General features: G+C 33.1%; 2 protein-coding genes across 4 annotated transcripts; one reads left to right on the forward strand and one right to left on the reverse strand.

Annotated features, from left to right (window-relative positions):
• Positions 1 to 3,238: 3,238 nt before the first annotated feature.
• Positions 3,239 to 8,132, forward strand: LOC122605393 (calmodulin-7-like). Of its 2 annotated transcripts, none has more exons than XM_043778336.1 (3): positions 3,239 to 3,430; positions 4,399 to 4,768; positions 7,778 to 8,132. In XM_043778336.1, exons 1-3 carry the CDS (start codon positions 3,355 to 3,357, stop codon positions 7,863 to 7,865), a joined length of 534 nt encoding a protein of 177 aa, XP_043634271.1. In that variant the 5' UTR covers positions 3,239 to 3,354; the 3' UTR covers positions 7,866 to 8,132. The 2 variants fall into 2 exon arrangements, with proteins under 2 accessions (XP_043634271.1, XP_043634272.1); XM_043778337.1 differs by lacking the exon at positions 7,778 to 8,132 and adding an exon at positions 5,508 to 5,633 and having other exon boundaries at positions 3,243 to 3,430.
• A 198-nt stretch (positions 8,133 to 8,330) lies between these two features.
• On the reverse strand, positions 8,331 to 15,668 carry LOC122605394 (eukaryotic translation initiation factor 3 subunit J). 2 transcript variants are annotated; one of them, XM_043778339.1, is made up of 7 exons: positions 15,516 to 15,668; positions 14,958 to 15,031; positions 13,510 to 13,625; positions 12,643 to 12,782; positions 11,429 to 11,579; positions 11,187 to 11,346; positions 8,331 to 8,786 (listed from the first exon to the last, which is right to left on the reverse strand). In XM_043778339.1, the coding sequence occupies exons 2-7, from the start codon at positions 14,968 to 14,970 to the stop codon at positions 8,692 to 8,694; spliced, it is 675 nt and encodes a 224-aa protein (XP_043634274.1). In that variant the 5' UTR covers positions 14,971 to 15,031; positions 15,516 to 15,668; the 3' UTR covers positions 8,331 to 8,691. The 2 variants fall into 2 exon arrangements, with proteins under 2 accessions (XP_043634274.1, XP_043634273.1); XM_043778338.1 differs by having other exon boundaries at positions 14,958 to 15,044; positions 15,516 to 15,667.
• Positions 15,669 to 17,764: the final 2,096 nt, after the last annotated feature.

The raw sequence follows: 17,764 nt of genomic DNA on the forward strand, positions 1-17,764 counted from the left end.
AGCTCTTGAAATCGATTAGGTTATGAAGGAGGCACCTAGGGTTTGAGAGAATATCTTATGATGAGATAAAACTGATTTTGTGGTGTCATAGGTCACGTAAGAGACCTAAAATCTGTTGTAACATCTTTCTCACTTCACCACTTAGACCCTTGAACTTTACATCTTCACATTTAAGGCTCAAACTAGCTAACGAGAATACTTATCGACACTTTAAACACATTTTGACCATCTTAAACACATTAAAACACATATTTAAGGCATTAAACCTTACACATATAGCACATTAATCACACGTAAGCATTAAATCATCTAAAGGCTTAACCAACACAAAGTGTTGACTTAATGACTCAAGTCAACCGTTAAAGAAAAAGTTTGGGATGTTACATCTGGTCATGGCTTAAGAGCCGAGTAACTTATAGATGAACTAGTAACACAAACTTTAGGTCATTAATGCTTAAGCAATGAATCTAACAAGAACTTGTTTATATGGTAGTATGAGTCTAGCAACAACACTAGTTACTTAGGCAAAGTGAATCTAACGAGAATATGGACCGTGATTAAGTTTCCAACAGACTACAAGTAAGTAGAATGATATCTGGTCGTACCATGAGATCTAAGATGCCAAACAAATTATTGTTAGTTGCTTTTTCAAACTATTTTCAGACTGAGCATCTTGCTGAATAAGTGGTTGCGGTTCTATTTACTTTTCAGTATTTTAATTAGTTTAATAGAAAATCGTAGCAACCCCACAACCGCTAGAATTACACATATTACTAGATTAGATAAAGCAACGCATCTCTGCGAACGATCCTATTCTTATCACTAAACTATACTACATCTGATCGGGTCCCTTGTCTGTTAAGGTGTGTGTGTGTTCCGAGATAATAACTTGTACAACATTTATAAATTTAAACACAAAAAGAAACCACCCATCAAGTGTTTTGGCGTCGTTGCTGGGGACACGATACATTCTTAGTTTAGTAGTGTAATTCGATCCTACTTTGTGTTTCGGCACGAAGTAGTTATTTTCAGTACTTACGTTTAAGTCAAATTAGGTTTAAAAGTCATATTAGGTCAAATTAAGTTTTAGGTCAAATTTTGGGGTTTAGTAGTATTTTCATTTCATTGAAGTAGTTTAATTTAGCTTTTCATTTTATTTTTATATTGGTGTGTTTTACGTTTTTCTTTAAGTTTTACAGTTTTACTTAGGTAATCAAGCTGGAGACTTACTCGAGAAACAAGAACAGTAGGTCATCATCACCCGATAGGATTAGGATACAACAGTTAGAAGCAGCCCCGTCAAACCCACAAAAATCACCAACGCCACCAAACTCACCTAGATCTGAAATGGAGGACTTTAACCGACCGATTATGGAAAGAACGAGAGTCGTAGCACCTATACCGGGATCGGCTATAGTTCCAACCAACTTAGGAGATTTGTTTTCAGTCAAAGGACACCACCTTAAGTTAATCTAAGACAACCAATATGACGACCGAGCCAAATCCGACCACCACAAGCATGTAAGCAGGTTCACAAGTTTGTGCAAAATGTTCAAATACGAAGGAGACGTCACCGATAACGATGTGAAGCTTAGCTTATTTCCTCCGTCTCTCACGGGAGAGGCACGTGCTTGGTTCGATGAGCTCGATGAAGGTACCATCACTACATGGAATCAACTTCACGAACAGTTCGTCTTGCGATTCTTTCCCCCGAGTTTAGCTAGGAAAATGATTCAAAGATCAAGGCTTTCAAGCAAGACGAGGGAAAATCACTAGTTGATGCATGGAAAAGGCTTAGGGAAATGATTAGAAACTGTCACGGGAATGGACTTAACAAGGACGAATGTCAGATCGTAGAAATTTGGATACCCCAAAAGTTTTGAATATCTAAAATTCGTTAATATCCGAACACATATTCGAAGTTTTGAATATCCGAAGTTTACGAATATTTACAAATTTTAGAAAAAAATTAAATATTCTAGATATTGTATTTTCAGATATTTTCGGATATTTATCTAAAATTTATAATACTTTTGGATATTAAAACTAAAGTTTTTCGATAATTTTTTGATATTTTCGGACGTAAAAAAATATTGAAATTTAACCAAAAAAAACTTTCCAGGTATTTTCGGATGACCAGAATATCTGTTTTTATGTATTTTCAAATATTTTCGGATATTTTCATAAAATTTATAATACTTTTGGATATTAAAACTAAAGTTTTTCGATAATTTTTTGATATTTTCGGACGTAGAAAAATATTGAAATTTAACAAAAAAAAAACTTTCCAGGTATTTTCGGATGACCAGAATATCTGAAATTTTTCTAAAATCACTATTCGAATTTGAAAATGAAACTTAAGGATATCCAACTTTTTAGGGGATTGGATTTTCGGATAACGGTTCGGATATAGATAGTTTTAAATACCCCTAGGTTTATGTAGGTAGAAGGACATTAATATCTCGCGTGTGTTACTCACATGGGGACCTTAACGACACTAATTAACCGATCTGTTAGAGATGAACTGTCGTTGCAACCAAAACATGTCTTCAGGGATCCTCGTTCTAAAAAATCAATAAAGGAAATGTTGTTGTAAAAAGTGACAAACCACGAGAACTATTCTTACATTTAACTTTATTTTTAAACTATATTTGTAAATGTTACATTTTCCCTTTTATATATATATAGTAAATAGTAAATACTTTTAAGATTATATTAATTTGATAAATAAATTTTTTTTTGAATTTTTTTTTCCACTTATAACAAGATCACATTCAAACATAAATAAAGTAACCAATTGTCACTTTACACGTTGATGGACGATCCTACTATACTCTTGAGTTATTTCACATTTTTTTAAATGGTAAATTTAAGTTCAACGACATATCTTTTCATATATTCAACTTCAATTTAAGAGGAAACTTATAATAGAAAAAATACTATCTCCAATATTTTGCGCCCATTAAGATTTAAACTCAAAACTATCAAGTACCATATACCAATCTATGTGTTAATGATTGATACTTCTTTCACATTATTATTTACCAAATATGAAAAGAATAACATATTTAAGTTTCATAGAAAGAAAAGCATATTTACCAATTGTCACTTTACACGTAATGTATCAAAGAATAGCATATTACCAATCATGGAGGTCACTTTCTGTAAAGGCAAAATAAAGCCATGGGCACTTCAGTAAAACCACATGACAATATGCAACCCGAAAAGATCCTGTCGAAAATAAAATAAAATTTTGACACTAGTCTTCAATTCTATATATATTCTCAACCTCCTAAATCAAAAACACCCTCTTGTTTTTTCTGTTTATTTTCTTTGTCTAGATTTAACAAACAAATGGCAGATCAACTTACTGATGATCAGATCTCTGAATTCAAGGAAGCTTTCAGCTTGTTTGATAAAGATGGAGATGGTTTGTTCTTCCTTTAAGTTTCTTGCATATATATATATATACATGCACACACACGGACACACACACAAAAGTTTGTGTGTGTGTATATATGTATATATCTTCTGTGTGTTTATATATGTGTTTATGTATCTTTAACATTAGATGGTGATTATGTTGTGTTTTGATATCTGGGTTTTTTTTTATTGAAGTTTGACTATATAGTTGACTTTATATTCTAGGATGTTGACTTTATTTTCATGATGAAAGATCCTAGTTGATATCTATTTGGTGTTACTTATAACTTATAAGCTGGGTTTAGTTTGTTGGATATGTTGGTTTTGTTATTACTAGATGATTGTTTTACAAGAGTATTAATATGACAGTGAAATACTATATTGTGTAAACTTATCTATATACTATTATAAAGCAAATCTATTTTTGATTTTCAACAATGAACTTAAAATTTCAATATTGATTTTAAGTTTCGACAATGTACACATTTTAATGCATGATGTGCCATACATCATAGCTACGTTATATCAATAACTTACACTACTCACCAGTGCCACCGCCACCACCACCAATCTTCGCCACCACCGTCCGCCACCACCACCCGTCACCGCCGCCGTTAAATCACCACCACCGCCGCCACCTCCATCACCGCGCGACGCCCGGGTACCTTTCTCTCGTAATAATATCATCACAATTGTTGAATAATGAACTATGAAGTTAGATCTGTTTTGTTTTTCATACGATAAAAGTTAGGATTGACGAAAAGTGTTTGTGTTGTTCAGTGAAGCTGGTGTTCTTGAAGAGGTTTAAATCTTGATGTTCATTCAATTTTCTCAAGTGTAGGATTTGTTATTAGTGTATGGAATGTGGCATAAGATCTTAAGTTAAATGAAACGTGCATCTTTCTTTTAGAGTTTTCTGTTGCATCTATAAGTGGAAGAAATTATGAAGAAATATTTTGTGCTATGCTATTGTAGGTTGTATTACTACCAAGGAACTTGGGACAGTTATGAGGTCTCTTGGACAAAATCCAACCGAGGCTGAACTCCAAGACATGATCAACGAGGTTGATGCCGACGGAAACGGTACTATTGATTTCCCTGAGTTTCTTAATCTGATGGCCAGAAAAATGAAGGACACGGACTCTGAGGAGGAGCTTAAGGAGGCTTTCAGGGTGTTTGACAAGGACCAAAACGGCTTCATTTCTGCAGCTGAGCTTCGTCATGTTATGACGAATCTTGGTGAGAAACTCACTGATGAGGAAGTTGATGAGATGATTCGTGAGGCTGATGTGGATGGTGATGGCCAGATCAACTATGAGGAATTCGTCAAGATCATGATGGCCAAGTGAGGACCTTCAACCCGACCCTAAAACGTAAAACAATTTTATAAAAATATATTTCAAAAAATTGTTATCAAAACTCTTAGTTTTTGCATGTGGTTAGGATTCATTTCATATCTTGAATGTTTCTTTGGATGTTTTTTGTTTTCCTTGTTTGCATTATATGTATCTGTGCTTGTTTGCTCTTTAGCTTAATTAGTTTCTTCTTGCTGTTTTTGTTATAAACCTAGAACAAATTTGATGAACTTTTATCAATCAACTTATTCATGTTACATCTTATTGCATTAGTGCTTGTTATCCATGGTATTTTTTGTTATTACCTTTTGATGATAATCGTTTCTAGCTGGGAATCTCCCATCTTAAAATAGCTACATGAGGTGATACCTAAATAGCCTTCCTATGTTTTATGTGGCTTAATATTTGTTTAAAGATGTAGCATTTGTTGCACTTAGGTTCTGGTTCTGGTACCTGAACAACAGAATGAGATTTCATTATAATCATAAAAGTTATAATTTTATTCATTTCCATATGTATATGTGCTTGATCATTTCTTTTAAGGTAAAAATATACTTAGCCTCTCCTTTCTTAAGGACAACTACATGACAAGTCCATTAGGCATTGGGTGTCTTCAGCTTTGTTTTACATACTTATAGCCGAGTATTTCGGTTCTAACCGATTTCGGTTACCGGTTATGTGTAAACTTTGACTCAAATTTCGCTAAATCAGTTATAAATTTTATACTAGCATGGTACTCGCGTAATGCGACAGCGATGACGGCGGATGGTGACGATGGATGATGATTGTGGTGACGGCATCAAATGGTGTAGATAATTGATGGAAAGATGTTTGATTTATAGGGGGTAATAGATTATTTGTTTTTTATAAGAGACTAATAGTGTAATTTATTATTAAGGGTTGGTGGTGATTTAATTTATTAAGTAAGTTTAGAATTTATTATTAAGTTTGGTTAAGACTTAATTTCGGTTTTATGGAAAACACTTTTTTGGGCATGAGTCAACCCGGCTTGAATTATATGAATAAACATCAATTCTAGTTCTAGTAACAATTATGGTAATATCATTACAGCAAAAGGTATGATAAGGAATAAATACAAATACATATATTTTTATTTTTTATTTTTTATTTTTGAATTATAGAATAAAAACAAGTGTTTCAGTTCTTTTATACTTCACGACCCAAGATAGTATATAATTGTAATAGGTCGCGTTTGGTTACAAAATTTGTTGAAATCTGACGGAATTGGAATTGAATTCAGTTCCTTAGTGCGTTTGGTTGTTCAAAAATGGAGGAATCTCATTCCGTTGGAATGTAAATGTTCTATCATATGATGAAATCTTAAATCTCCATTTCTTGGAGACGGGAAAGGAATTTCATTCTTTCTGTCAAATTTTATTCTTTTATATTCTAATTTTTTTTAATAGATTTTATTCTTTTCTAAAATTTTTTTGTGAACTAAACATGCCTAAATACAAAGGTACAAAATGAGGCACCGTGAGGTACCTTAGTGAATGCCATTCTTTGAGAAAGGTATATCATGAGAGGAGATCTCTTGTTCACCTATTTTTTCTCTATGTTTTATTATTTAATTTCTTTCAATTTAAAAAGGAAAACGTGAGGAATGAGGGAAGAAAGGGAAAGGACATTTCTTATATGAGAGAGAAGGGATGAGAGCTAAAAGTACGAGCCGAAGGAACGCACTCTTCACACCTAAGGAAAAAGATATGAAAAAACGTATAAATAATAATAAGAAAATGTTAAATATAGCTCTTAGTATGCATAATAATTGTACATGTCATATTCACCTTAAATTTAATGGTAACTTGGTAACTATATAACTAATTTATATACCTGTTTTATATAACACACCCCATAATATAAAGTGATATTTGTATCACACATATTAATAAAATTACCATATATATGCTTTAATGGTTTGTACAGTATATTTTAAGTTATAATGTGTGATAGATTTATGAGAATTTATGGTACGATAATCCTTTCCCATAATATAATGCCTAAATTTCATTGTACTTATCAAAACTAAAGTTGTTTATCAATGAGTTTGTTTCTTCCCCTTATTTTTACACAACAATGGGTCTTATGCCTTTTTTTCATTTTGTTTTCCTCTTTTTCTATTAATCTATAACATAATTTCTCTGTTTTTAAATTGGTTTATGCTAAACGCTCTTCCATATAAACTAAGACCTTTCTTTTTTTAATGGACTTATTCTTATTTTTAAACATTTAAAATGGATATAGTGACGAGAATCCTTTTATCTCATGTATCATGTTAATACCTGTGATCATGTTTACATTTTTTTTTTTTTTGGGTGGGGTGGGGTGTATGTGTGTGTGTTAGACATTTAATTTTGGACTTATACCCAAATTTCCACTAAATGGGTTAGCCTCACATTGACGATTTAACTTTTTTACCTAATGAGAAAAGAAATCTCTAACCTCTTTAAAAGTAACGAGGGAAAGTGTCCGCGCATTGCGGCGGGTAGGAGTGATAGGTCATAAGAGATGATAAGTCATAGAGTGTCATAGCCAAATGTTTTAAAAAGGGCTCCGCCCTTGGATTTAAAAATTCGTCGAAAGTATATCGAATGACATCTCTAATGAAAGAGCATGAAATTTTAAAAACACCCATATAGTTTTTATAATTTATCGATGTACGGTTTGTGAGATAAAATATTTTGAATGAATTAGAGAAATACATGATTTACGGAGGAGGGAGAAAAAAAAGATGATTGGTTGAGATTTGAGGAGAGAGAGAAAGGGTATTATAGGTATATTAGCTAAGGATGCTTAAATTAGTGAATAAAAAAAGGGGTATTTTAGGTACTTCAGATCATGAAGTGAAACTTTTAAAAAAGACAAAATGCTTTATATAATAGTATAGATATCAATTTAGCTTCAAATTTTGTTTTGTAGGAAACTTAAGTTTAGCTTATACTTGAGTTTAACACAAAAAACTTTATTTACAAATACAGAAGGAAAAGGAAGGAAGCAACCATGAAATCAAGAATAAAGTCAAAGAGTTTTTGGAAAAGATCTCGTGGAAGCTGTGTTGTCTTATGAAGTCATGAAACTTGCGATCTCCAAAGGGGAAAAAAGCATTATCACATAATGCATATACATTTAACGTTGAAGGCTAACATATCCGCTTTAGAGTAGGGGGGAAAATTACGGAAGAAGTCATAAAGCTTGTGTCTTGGTATTATTGTGAGTATGGAATGGTTTGGTCGTCCTTTCATTTGATAAAGTGTTAATAAAGAGGTGCATTCCAGGGATTGTATTCGGAACATACTTAAACATCAAAGATTTATGTTGCTTAAGTGTCTGAAATGATGAGAAATACTCGGCATCCATTACGTAACAAGAAAACTTGTATAATTCAGATGTGAATAAGTGTGATCATTAGCAGACTAACTATTAAAACAAAACCAGGCTTTAAGAACCCTTGGACTGTATTTAAAAGAAAAAAATAGCACAAACAGCATATGTTAAATTCAAACATAACATGAGACTTTTTGAGACGAGATGTAGCAAAATGGTAATTGGCAAAATGAACAAACACTTTCAAGTCGGACAAGTTAAACACAAGCACCACAAACAGAAGATAGATCTAGAATACAATCCTGCATCTTTTTACCGACCTGTCACCAAAACACTATATATCCTATCATGGGTGTAATCCGCAAGGTGAAGGTATATGCAGTTTCCAAGTTTTATATGCTAAGTAAAGGGAATGCAAAACGAACACTCATCCAGCCAATACTAAACCAGAGAAAACAAGTGTTTAAATTTCTCAAAGACAAGGATTCCCCGGCTCGTCAAGCTGTAATTACAGGATCCCGATTTAGGAAGCAACCAAAAGGGTAAGGGTGACAACATGCCGTTGTTATCACATGAAATCAAACTCATCATATCCATCATAGCCAGCATTTACAACAGAATCATCATCAGGCTTATCCATGAGCAGTTGTTTCTTCTTACCCCCTACAAAAGGTAACATTAAAGAGATGGAAATTGTCTCAAAGTTGCTAATTACATACATAAAGCATAAAATAGAAATAACTCACAAAAAAGGTAATCAAATGTCAAAAGAATAATAATAATATAAAATAAAATACCTCCAAAAAGAAAAGAAAATCTAAACCAATCCAAATCAAACATACAACTTAATTTTATTTTTTTTTGGGAGGGGGGAGAAGGGGGGGGGGGGGGGGGGGGGGGGGTTACTATAACCCGCTTTATTAATGGGTTGCTTACTTACTTTGGGCTGAGACAAAGGTCAGAACAAAGAAAACAGCTATAAAAGAACGGCTCAACTGAGTACACGAGTTAAAAGTTACCCAACTATACTCTTCATGCAAACACTGAAACCAAAGGTGTATAACCACCAATAACAAAACATTTCTTCCTTAGTCTTTTCTGCTCTAAGAGATGAGGCTATCATTACGAAAAGAGAAAATTACACTTTTGGTACCTTAAGTTGGAAGCTTTTGCGCTTTTAGTCTCTAACTCAAAAAATTGCACCTTTCATACCTAAAGTTTTGTGTTTTTTTCAGTTTTGGTACCACGTTCATACGGCGTTAATTTTTGCCTTTAACGCCCTCGCGTGACAAACACGTGAGGGGTATTTTAGTCTTTTGGCTCCCCTCTTTTTGAGAAAATTACACTTTTGATACCTCAAGTTGTCAATTTTTTCACTTTTGACGAACATATTTTTATTAGACTCTCCAATTTCCATCTCACATATTAGCATCTATCAATCAACACACTCAAAAATCAACACAGTAACACACATGATTTTTTTTTTTCACGGCTCTTAAAAAATGGTGTGTATCTATTCTTGAAATATTACATGTTGTTGGTGTAATTACGGGTGATGGTGGAGGAACGGAATGCATTGGTGGATCGATAGCCAAAAAAAACTCATGTCTCCGGAATACGCACCCACCATCGATCTCTTTTCTTCATATTATTGAAACCCTCTCATCCCTAACTTACCCTATTCTTCGATCGGATAATGATACAAACGAAACTTGATCGGAATCTATTACAAACGAGATCTGAACGGACTATGTTACAGATGAATAAATTTGCTACAAACGAGATTAGATCGGAATCTCTAGCTAAGGTAGAGGTCGTGGTGCCTGGTGGGGAGGGAGATAGTCGACAACCCTTTCTGGTGGTGTATGATTCATATAAGAGATTTGAATTTATTTACGCATGTTTATGTGTTGGATTTGGTATGGTATAAAGATATAGGTATACATGGATATATGGATGATCGCAATGTGTTGATTTTTGAGTGTGTGTTGTTTCATAGATGCTAATGTATGAGATGAAAATTGAAGAATGTAATTAAAAAATGTTGTCTACTTGAGGTACCAAAAGTGAAAAAATTAACAACTTGAGGTATCAAAAGTGTAATTTTCTCAAAAAAAAAAAGGGTCAAAAGACTAAAATACCCCTCACGTGTCAGGTGAGGGCTTTAACGGAAAAAATTAACGTCGTATGAGCGTGGTACTAAAATTGAAAAAAACACAACTTCAGGTATGAAAACTGCAATTTTTTGAGTTGGAGACTAAAAGTGCAAAAGTTGCCAACTTGAGGTACCAAAAATGTAATTTTCTCTAAGAAAAGTATGGATCTAAGATTCCAAATGCTAGACCAAGCTACAACTAATTATAGGAATTCGTATTGTAAGCTAGGCTAAGCTAGAAGAGTGAAAAAGTGGATCGATGTCTCAATATCCAAGGACATCAGCATTCATAATCCTCACTTTAGAAAGCTTAATCAGCCACATTTGTATTCCACTTTGATTGAGAACAAATCTTTGAATCATGTAAACTCAAAAGATTATGCAGCCTGTGATTTTTAGCACAATTTTTTTTATAAAAAATTCGTGTGATCAATTTTTGTCTTTAGAAGTGCTATTGCTTTTTTTAATCGACCTTGGTTTAAAAACTAAGCATAGCCTAGAAAGCAGTAAATAACTGCATCTATTGCCATAGTTGGATAAATCAAACAAATGAGATCATATATATCAACTTCCAAGCCTTTTTTACTGTTATTCACCTATCCTGAATAACGGTGCGACTTATATCATGCTTTTACTAAGTTGTTGTGTGATTAATAACTAGATAAACATTATATAGAGATGCTTTTATTTGTCATTTAACAGTATCAGAATAACATGGCACGCTGCTCCTGTTGAGAGATTTGACAGGAAGAGTTTCAAATTAACCACATCGATACCTTAAAAATTTCCTGGTTTCACCCAATTCACCACCCACACAATTTTATCACCTATAAATTCTATGACCCAAAAGTGAGCACAACCAATCTAGGGTTACCTGATTTCTTTTTACTGTACAATTCTAGACATACCTGTTTTCTTTTTGCCGGCTGCAGCTTCTTTCTCTGCTTTTAACTTTTCATTTGCAATGGCAGTTACAGAAGAAGCAACTTCTTTTGCATCAGCAGCTTTTAGGGAAGTCATTGACAATCTCATTACATTCTTGAGCAGTCCAATGTAATGATAGCTTTTCTGTATACAAAGGCGAAGCAAGCTGAGTTGAGTAACATAGCCATCAGATATGACGCAAACTAAAATATAACAGATAAAATACCTCGAATGGCCGGAGTTTACTAGAAATGAGTTCTGCATATTCTAAAAAGTCACTCTCTGATTTCGGGATAAAATTATCAATGGTCTTGTCATCACCCTTCTTGCTGGCAAAAAGTTCAGCTGTATTCTTGTAATCAGCTTCTTCAACAAGCCTGTTACAGATAAAAGACATGAAATAATAGAGACAAGTGACAAGCTTTTAGACTCGTGTGCTGATGATTGATATGAAAAAACATTTTTTATAGCTTACGGTCAGAAAAGAGAATTGAATCACCCGTTCCATCTTAACAAAAAAGAAAGGTCTGTTTGATTTTCAAACTGAACTGTATGGATCATTCCTATCAAATGTGATTATGTTATTTGGTTCAATCTCATTCCATCAGAGAAAGGATAAAATTAGAAACAATGATGTCACACAGTTTTATTCATGTGATTTTCAGTAACATTAGAAGCAACGATGTCACACGATTATGTTATCGGATGTGATTATGTTATTTAGACAGTATCTATTTTTGTTTATAAATAACGATAAAATATATCTAACTGCCACAACCTTGAATAAGCTTTAATTATTATTGATTATTGTTGATTCAACATAGAAAACTAATAAACTAATTATGCATATAGCATGCAATGATCCATCCTATTAACTTGCACATTCCACAAATCCATCAATTTTGTTCCAACATAAACAGGCCCTGAAGTTGATTATGCATTCATCTAGCTAACTCACTATTAATATGAAGTAAAAGGTTTTCTGTACGCATGCATGATAGGTATTCTATATTTACTGCACACAACTATAATGACTTGGAAGAACGGTATTAGGTGTCATTACATGGTATGACAACATATGTCAATAGAGCTTTAACTTTGAGGTGGAAACACTACTAGTTTAAATTTTCAAAAACAAAGTCAATACGTGAAAAAAACATAATGTTTCAAGGTAAAAGCCAAGGCACACAATAAAAGATTAAATATTGCCAAGAAATGACCAGCTATATATGATTAATTGTATATTTCTTGGAAACTTAAGAAATGGATTCTTGGTAGGTTGGTTGTGTTTAAGGTGGACCCTTTGAAGTATTTGATTAGTTATTGTGGGATCACATGGATTATATATAGTTCCTTTATATCTTAGAAAAAAAAGGATGGGAGAGGTAAATGTTTGCCATGATGGTATCGATAAACCAATAACCAGCCAATGGTTCATACCTTTGTTGTCTGAACTTCTCTGCCACGGGATCTAAGGGCTCCTCTTTTACTACTTCAACGGCCTTCCCTTTTTCTTTTAATGGTTTGGCTGTGGACTTCTTCGGGGCCTTCTCAGAAGGAGGTGGTGTTACAACTGGTGGCTGATACACGTACATTGAACAGAATCATCATAAAATTGACAAAAAAATAAGAATGACAAGTACATTTTAGTACAAAAAATGACTGTTCAATTAGTAATTTACAAGAACAAAATAATAGTGATTTCAATTTAACAGCTACTCAAGTCTAGAATAACTTCGAAGAAAATAACTATCGTTAAAGTTTCAAGTAAAAGATGCATTGGCTTAATATAGCAGTACTTTAAAAAAATGATGAAAAAGAAGTACCTAATCATGCAAGCTCAAAAAATTCAACAATAGAAATTTAGAAAAATAAAAGAACACAGAAGGAGATCACATTGAATATTTTCGCCATTCAATAAAAAAAGCTTGTGTAATTTTTTCTATTTTGGTTTTAGACGACAAGAAAGCATGGGAAAGAAGTGTTCCCATTGATCTTTTCCTCGTATAAAAGTAATAATCACCCATTTGGGTTATGTTTATCTTTACAACGTCAAATGGCCAAGCTAAAAAACAAACAAAACAGAAAACATGGGGTCAGGGAAGTCAAAGTATCAAAAAGGTTGGAAGGCATCCAAAACGTAAAAATATACATAAAGAGTTTCTAAAAAACTTCATTTATTTATTGAACAAATAGTTTTGTAATTACTGTAACGAAATAGTTTTGTAATCAAATTTAACACATTGATTTATTGAACTCAATAAATAAGTTTTTGTGGGTCAGCTAATCTTAGACTACAGAGTGTACCGGAGCAGGTTCGTCTTCATCCTCCCATGAGTCTTTTATATCATTTTCATCAACATCTTCATCATCCCACATGCTTTTAGGCTCCTTTTTTATAACGAGTGTGGCTGACTCATCCTCTGACATAATTAATTAGAATGTTGTAACATGAGCGGCAATACAAACTAGCGCAGCACATATTTAGCTGTTACTTGGCATACAAGAATATATATATTATCTATATATACATTTATATATATATAGGGTAACACTCCAGTGAGAACAGTCTTAAAATAAGAACGGTGAGAACACTTAAAAAACATCATTTTGATGCATTAAAAGTCCATATAACTGACATAGTGCTTAACTAATTATCATTATTTAAGTGTTTAACAACACAATGATCCGTCAAAATCGAAAAAATCACGTTTTTTTATGCATCATTTTGATCAATATGCATCCAAGATGGATGCACAAAACAAAAAACGTGATTTTTTCGATTTTGACGGATCATTGTGTTGTTAAACACTTAAATAATGATAATTAGTTAAGCACTATGTTAGTTTTATGGACTTTTAATGCATCAAAATGATGTTTTTTAAGTGTTCTCACCGTTCTTATTTTAAGACTGTTCTTATTTGATTGTCCCCCTATATATATATATATATATAGAGAGAGAGAGAGAGAGCACAAAAAATGTGGCTTGACTAACTTAAAGCTCATTAATTTGACTAACGTTACTACTCCACATCCATATAGACAACTCACGCTACAAAAACCAAAGGAAAAGCAAAGCGGAGTTCTTCAAAACAACCCCTCACAATAATGCTAATAGACATGTAAACTGAGGCGGGTATTAAGTAATAGGTCCACTCTCAAGAAACAAGCACATTCTAAAATTGGCCAATCGGCAGACGTGCATCACTAATTTGAACTAAAATCCAGGAGTAAGAAAGAATACCCTCATCATCAAGACATGATAATGCACCAGATGAAAATGCATCAGTGACAGTATCATAAAGTTTTTGTTTGGTGGTTCTCATATTTAATTTATTAAAAAAAAAAAAAAGACCAAGCCACCAGGATTTCTGTTAGCTGATAAAACAGGAACTTGGTTAAATTAAAATATATATACAGTAAATCAAACACCCTTGATCATTAAATATCACAGGTAATTAGAAAAAAGTAAATTCAAAGAGCATATTTAAGATGTACAAGCTATTCATGGCTTTTAGAAAAGATTACATTTTGACCTTCCAGTTAGCGCAAAGCTAGAGGATTAATAGCAAATATAGTATTCATCATGAACGTAACCATGAAACAAATTTGCTTTCATCATTCGCAATGGATTCATGCAACCATTACAAAGTCATATGGTAAAAAACAGAAAAGCGCAAAGCTATAAACCATAATTAATCCATCACGTGTGACGAAACAACAGTAAACAACACAGAGAGAGAGAGTAATTATACCCCAATCCTCCATCTTTTTTCGTGCTTTCCTTCTTTCGACAAAAACTGAGTCAACTGAGAATGACTAACGAGATCTGCCTCACAAAACTGAAAAAAAGGTCAACATACTTAAGCACAACCCAAAAAGACTTCTCTTGAATGAGACCAAGTTTCGCAATACAAACAAATATCACAACGCTCAAGTGTTTTAAAAAGTATCAAACTTGTGCTACGGGGGTATGTACCCGCTATATAATAAATTTCCGATTTTTACCATTTAATGTATCTGAAATCTGGGCGGTTTTCTATGATGTAGCAAGTAGGAAGAAGTCACGCAGTGGCTACATACAAGTTAAACTCGGATAGATACATATATATATATATATACACAGCAAAGTTATAGACAATTGGAACAACACATCCCAAAAAACTAGTATTTGATAACCTGGATTTATATATAAAAAAAGGTAAACTTTTAGATATCTTATGATAATAAGCAGTCATCATCAGATTCCAAGGATTGGGATTACAAAATTTTCAGTTCCATGCCAGGGATTAATGAATGAACTATATATATACCTGAGCGCACAACGGTGATAGTGGCAGAGGAACGACGGCGAGAAGAGGTTTACGGCAGTAATGCTTGCAATGAAGACCACAAAGATAGAGTGATTTTTGATTTTAGGGTTTTATAATTGGGTTGGGTTCGACAATCCCTTTTTCTATACCTATCTAATAAAGATACATCTTGATTAAATTACACAGAAGTTCTTTATTTTTTAAAAAAGTCCTTTACTTTTTAAAAAGTCTTCACTAATTTTCACATCAAAATTTATATGTTAATTTACACCACTTGAGATTGTCACCGGACGCCACCATCATTATCATTCGCCGTTGTCACCACACTGTAACAATTATGAACATTGTCACGTTGTACGGATAAAATGCTACTTTAACTAAAAAAGAAACATTTCCCACATATATACCACATATTAAGGGTGAGTATGAATCGGTTGGGTCGGTTTAAATAATAAAATTATTCACTTTGATATTTCACAAAGTAAAAGTGTTGGCAACATATGGAATAAAGGTGCGACAAAGCCCGTGTGGCCACACTGTCGCCGACAATGAGGGGTGCAACATGATGCCCTTTGTAGCAAAGTTTTATGTGGACTACTCTTGTCACGGCTTAAAATGGGTTGAGAGACCTACAAACCTCTGGTCAAAAAAATATTAATTTATCGTCGTTGTCCACCACTACAACCAAAACGTCCACACCATCATCCTTGTTTCGTTTTCTTCCTTGCCATTGTAACAACCCCACCATACTGTATCCCTTCCACCTCAAATTTCAACCATCCATTGCTTCCCATTTTTCTGGTCGTTTATTGCTTCTTCTTCTTCTTTTTTTTATAATTATTATTGACAATGTGTTTGTTTTGTTTTTATCAATTTCATGTAAATAAATATTTAGATATAGTTATGGATATGCATGGATGGATAGAATGATAGACGGTGATGATGATGGTGATTATAGGTTAATTGTTTTCTAACTTTTGTTTTTGACAGATAGATGATGATGATAAAAAAAATACAAATAAAGTTGAAGTAATTTTGGATGATGATGATAATGAAAATAATACAAATCCTGAAATTTCCAACCAAAAGATCAATTTTGGTCCTTTATACTTTGCAAAGTACGAAAATACCTTCACATGGGATGCACAAGGGTTTAAATGAAGGTGTGTTAATGGTCAATAACTCAATATATGTAACACGAACTTTATCCTGCTATAAATTACTGCTATTGATCTTTCTAAACCGAAAGGATGAAACGTACTTTTTTAGTAACCTCACGGAAGATTTACGTGGATAACTATATAAATAAAAACATGTTATTTAGTGATGGTTCGTTATAAAGTTGGTGTTTAAGCTGGTTGGGACAGTCGGTCCTATCTATAATCTATAACCCCTTATAAAGCATATTGACCTCTCATATTTTAGGAAATTCAACATTTTTTATACCCAAAATACCCTTATTTCTTAATCTTAATTCCCCTATACACGTAATCTATATTGTTATACTATTTAATAAATAAAACAACTCTCTCTTTAAATGTTACGGATGAATTATCTAAAACATCATTAATGGTTAAATTACAATACTAGTCATCTATCCAAAATATATGCATTAACCTTTTACATCAATTACCTTTACATCAATTATCAACACCACTCGATGCCGCCTACCACCAACAGTCGCCCTCATCACCATATCGTTTTGCCACAACCATTGCCGCATTGCGCAGGTAGTGCTATCCCTTATAAAATTAAGAGTAAATTACACTTTTTGTCCCTAAAGTTGATACGTTTTTCACTTTTGATCCTTAAACTTTAAAAATTACAATTTTGACCCCAAAGTTGGCCAATTTTTTCAATAATCGTCCTTTTGCCTTACGGCGTTAAAAAATGGCCGTTAACGTATGCACGTGCTAGACACGTGAGGGTACTAATGTCATTTCACCTTACACCGAGGGACGAAAAGTGAAAAGATAGTTACTTGACGGACGAAAAGTGAAAAAATAGCTACTTGAAGGACGAAAAGTGAAAAAATAGCTACTTAAGGAACGAAAAATGAAAATCGTACAAATAAATTTATTCTTCCATTCTTTCTTTTCCGATCATTTTACCGATGAAATTTTCCAACTACACATTTATTTTCGGATGATACCTAATAAAATCTCGACTTTGAATCCAAATCTAAACCACAAACAAAATCATTTACTCAAATTCATGACATTCAAAACATAACCAATCAAACAAATTAT

Source organism: Erigeron canadensis, chromosome 6 (assembly GCF_010389155.1).
Source record: "Erigeron canadensis isolate Cc75 chromosome 6, C_canadensis_v1, whole genome shotgun sequence".
Lineage (NCBI taxonomy): Eukaryota > Viridiplantae > Streptophyta > Magnoliopsida > Asterales > Asteraceae > Erigeron > Erigeron canadensis.

Coding starts and splice junctions, on each gene's coding strand:
- LOC122605393 (XM_043778336.1), top strand. CDS start 3,355: ATGGCAGATCAACTTACTGATGATCAGATCTCTGAATTCAAGGAAGCT. Junction 3,431..4,398: donor GTTTGATAAAGATGGAGATG/GTTTGTTCTTCC, acceptor ATGCTATTGTAG/GTTGTATTACTACCAAGGAA. Junction 4,769..7,777: donor GTCAAGATCATGATGGCCAA/GTGAGGACCTTC, acceptor TTACAAATACAG/AAGGAAAAGGAAGGAAGCAA.
- LOC122605394 (XM_043778339.1), bottom strand. Junction 12,783..13,509: donor ATGAAGACGAACCTGCTCCG/GTACACTCTGTA, acceptor TACGTGTATCAG/CCACCAGTTGTAACACCACC. Junction 11,580..12,642: donor GAGAAGTTCAGACAACAAAG/GTATGAACCATT, acceptor TATCTGTAACAG/GCTTGTTGAAGAAGCTGATT.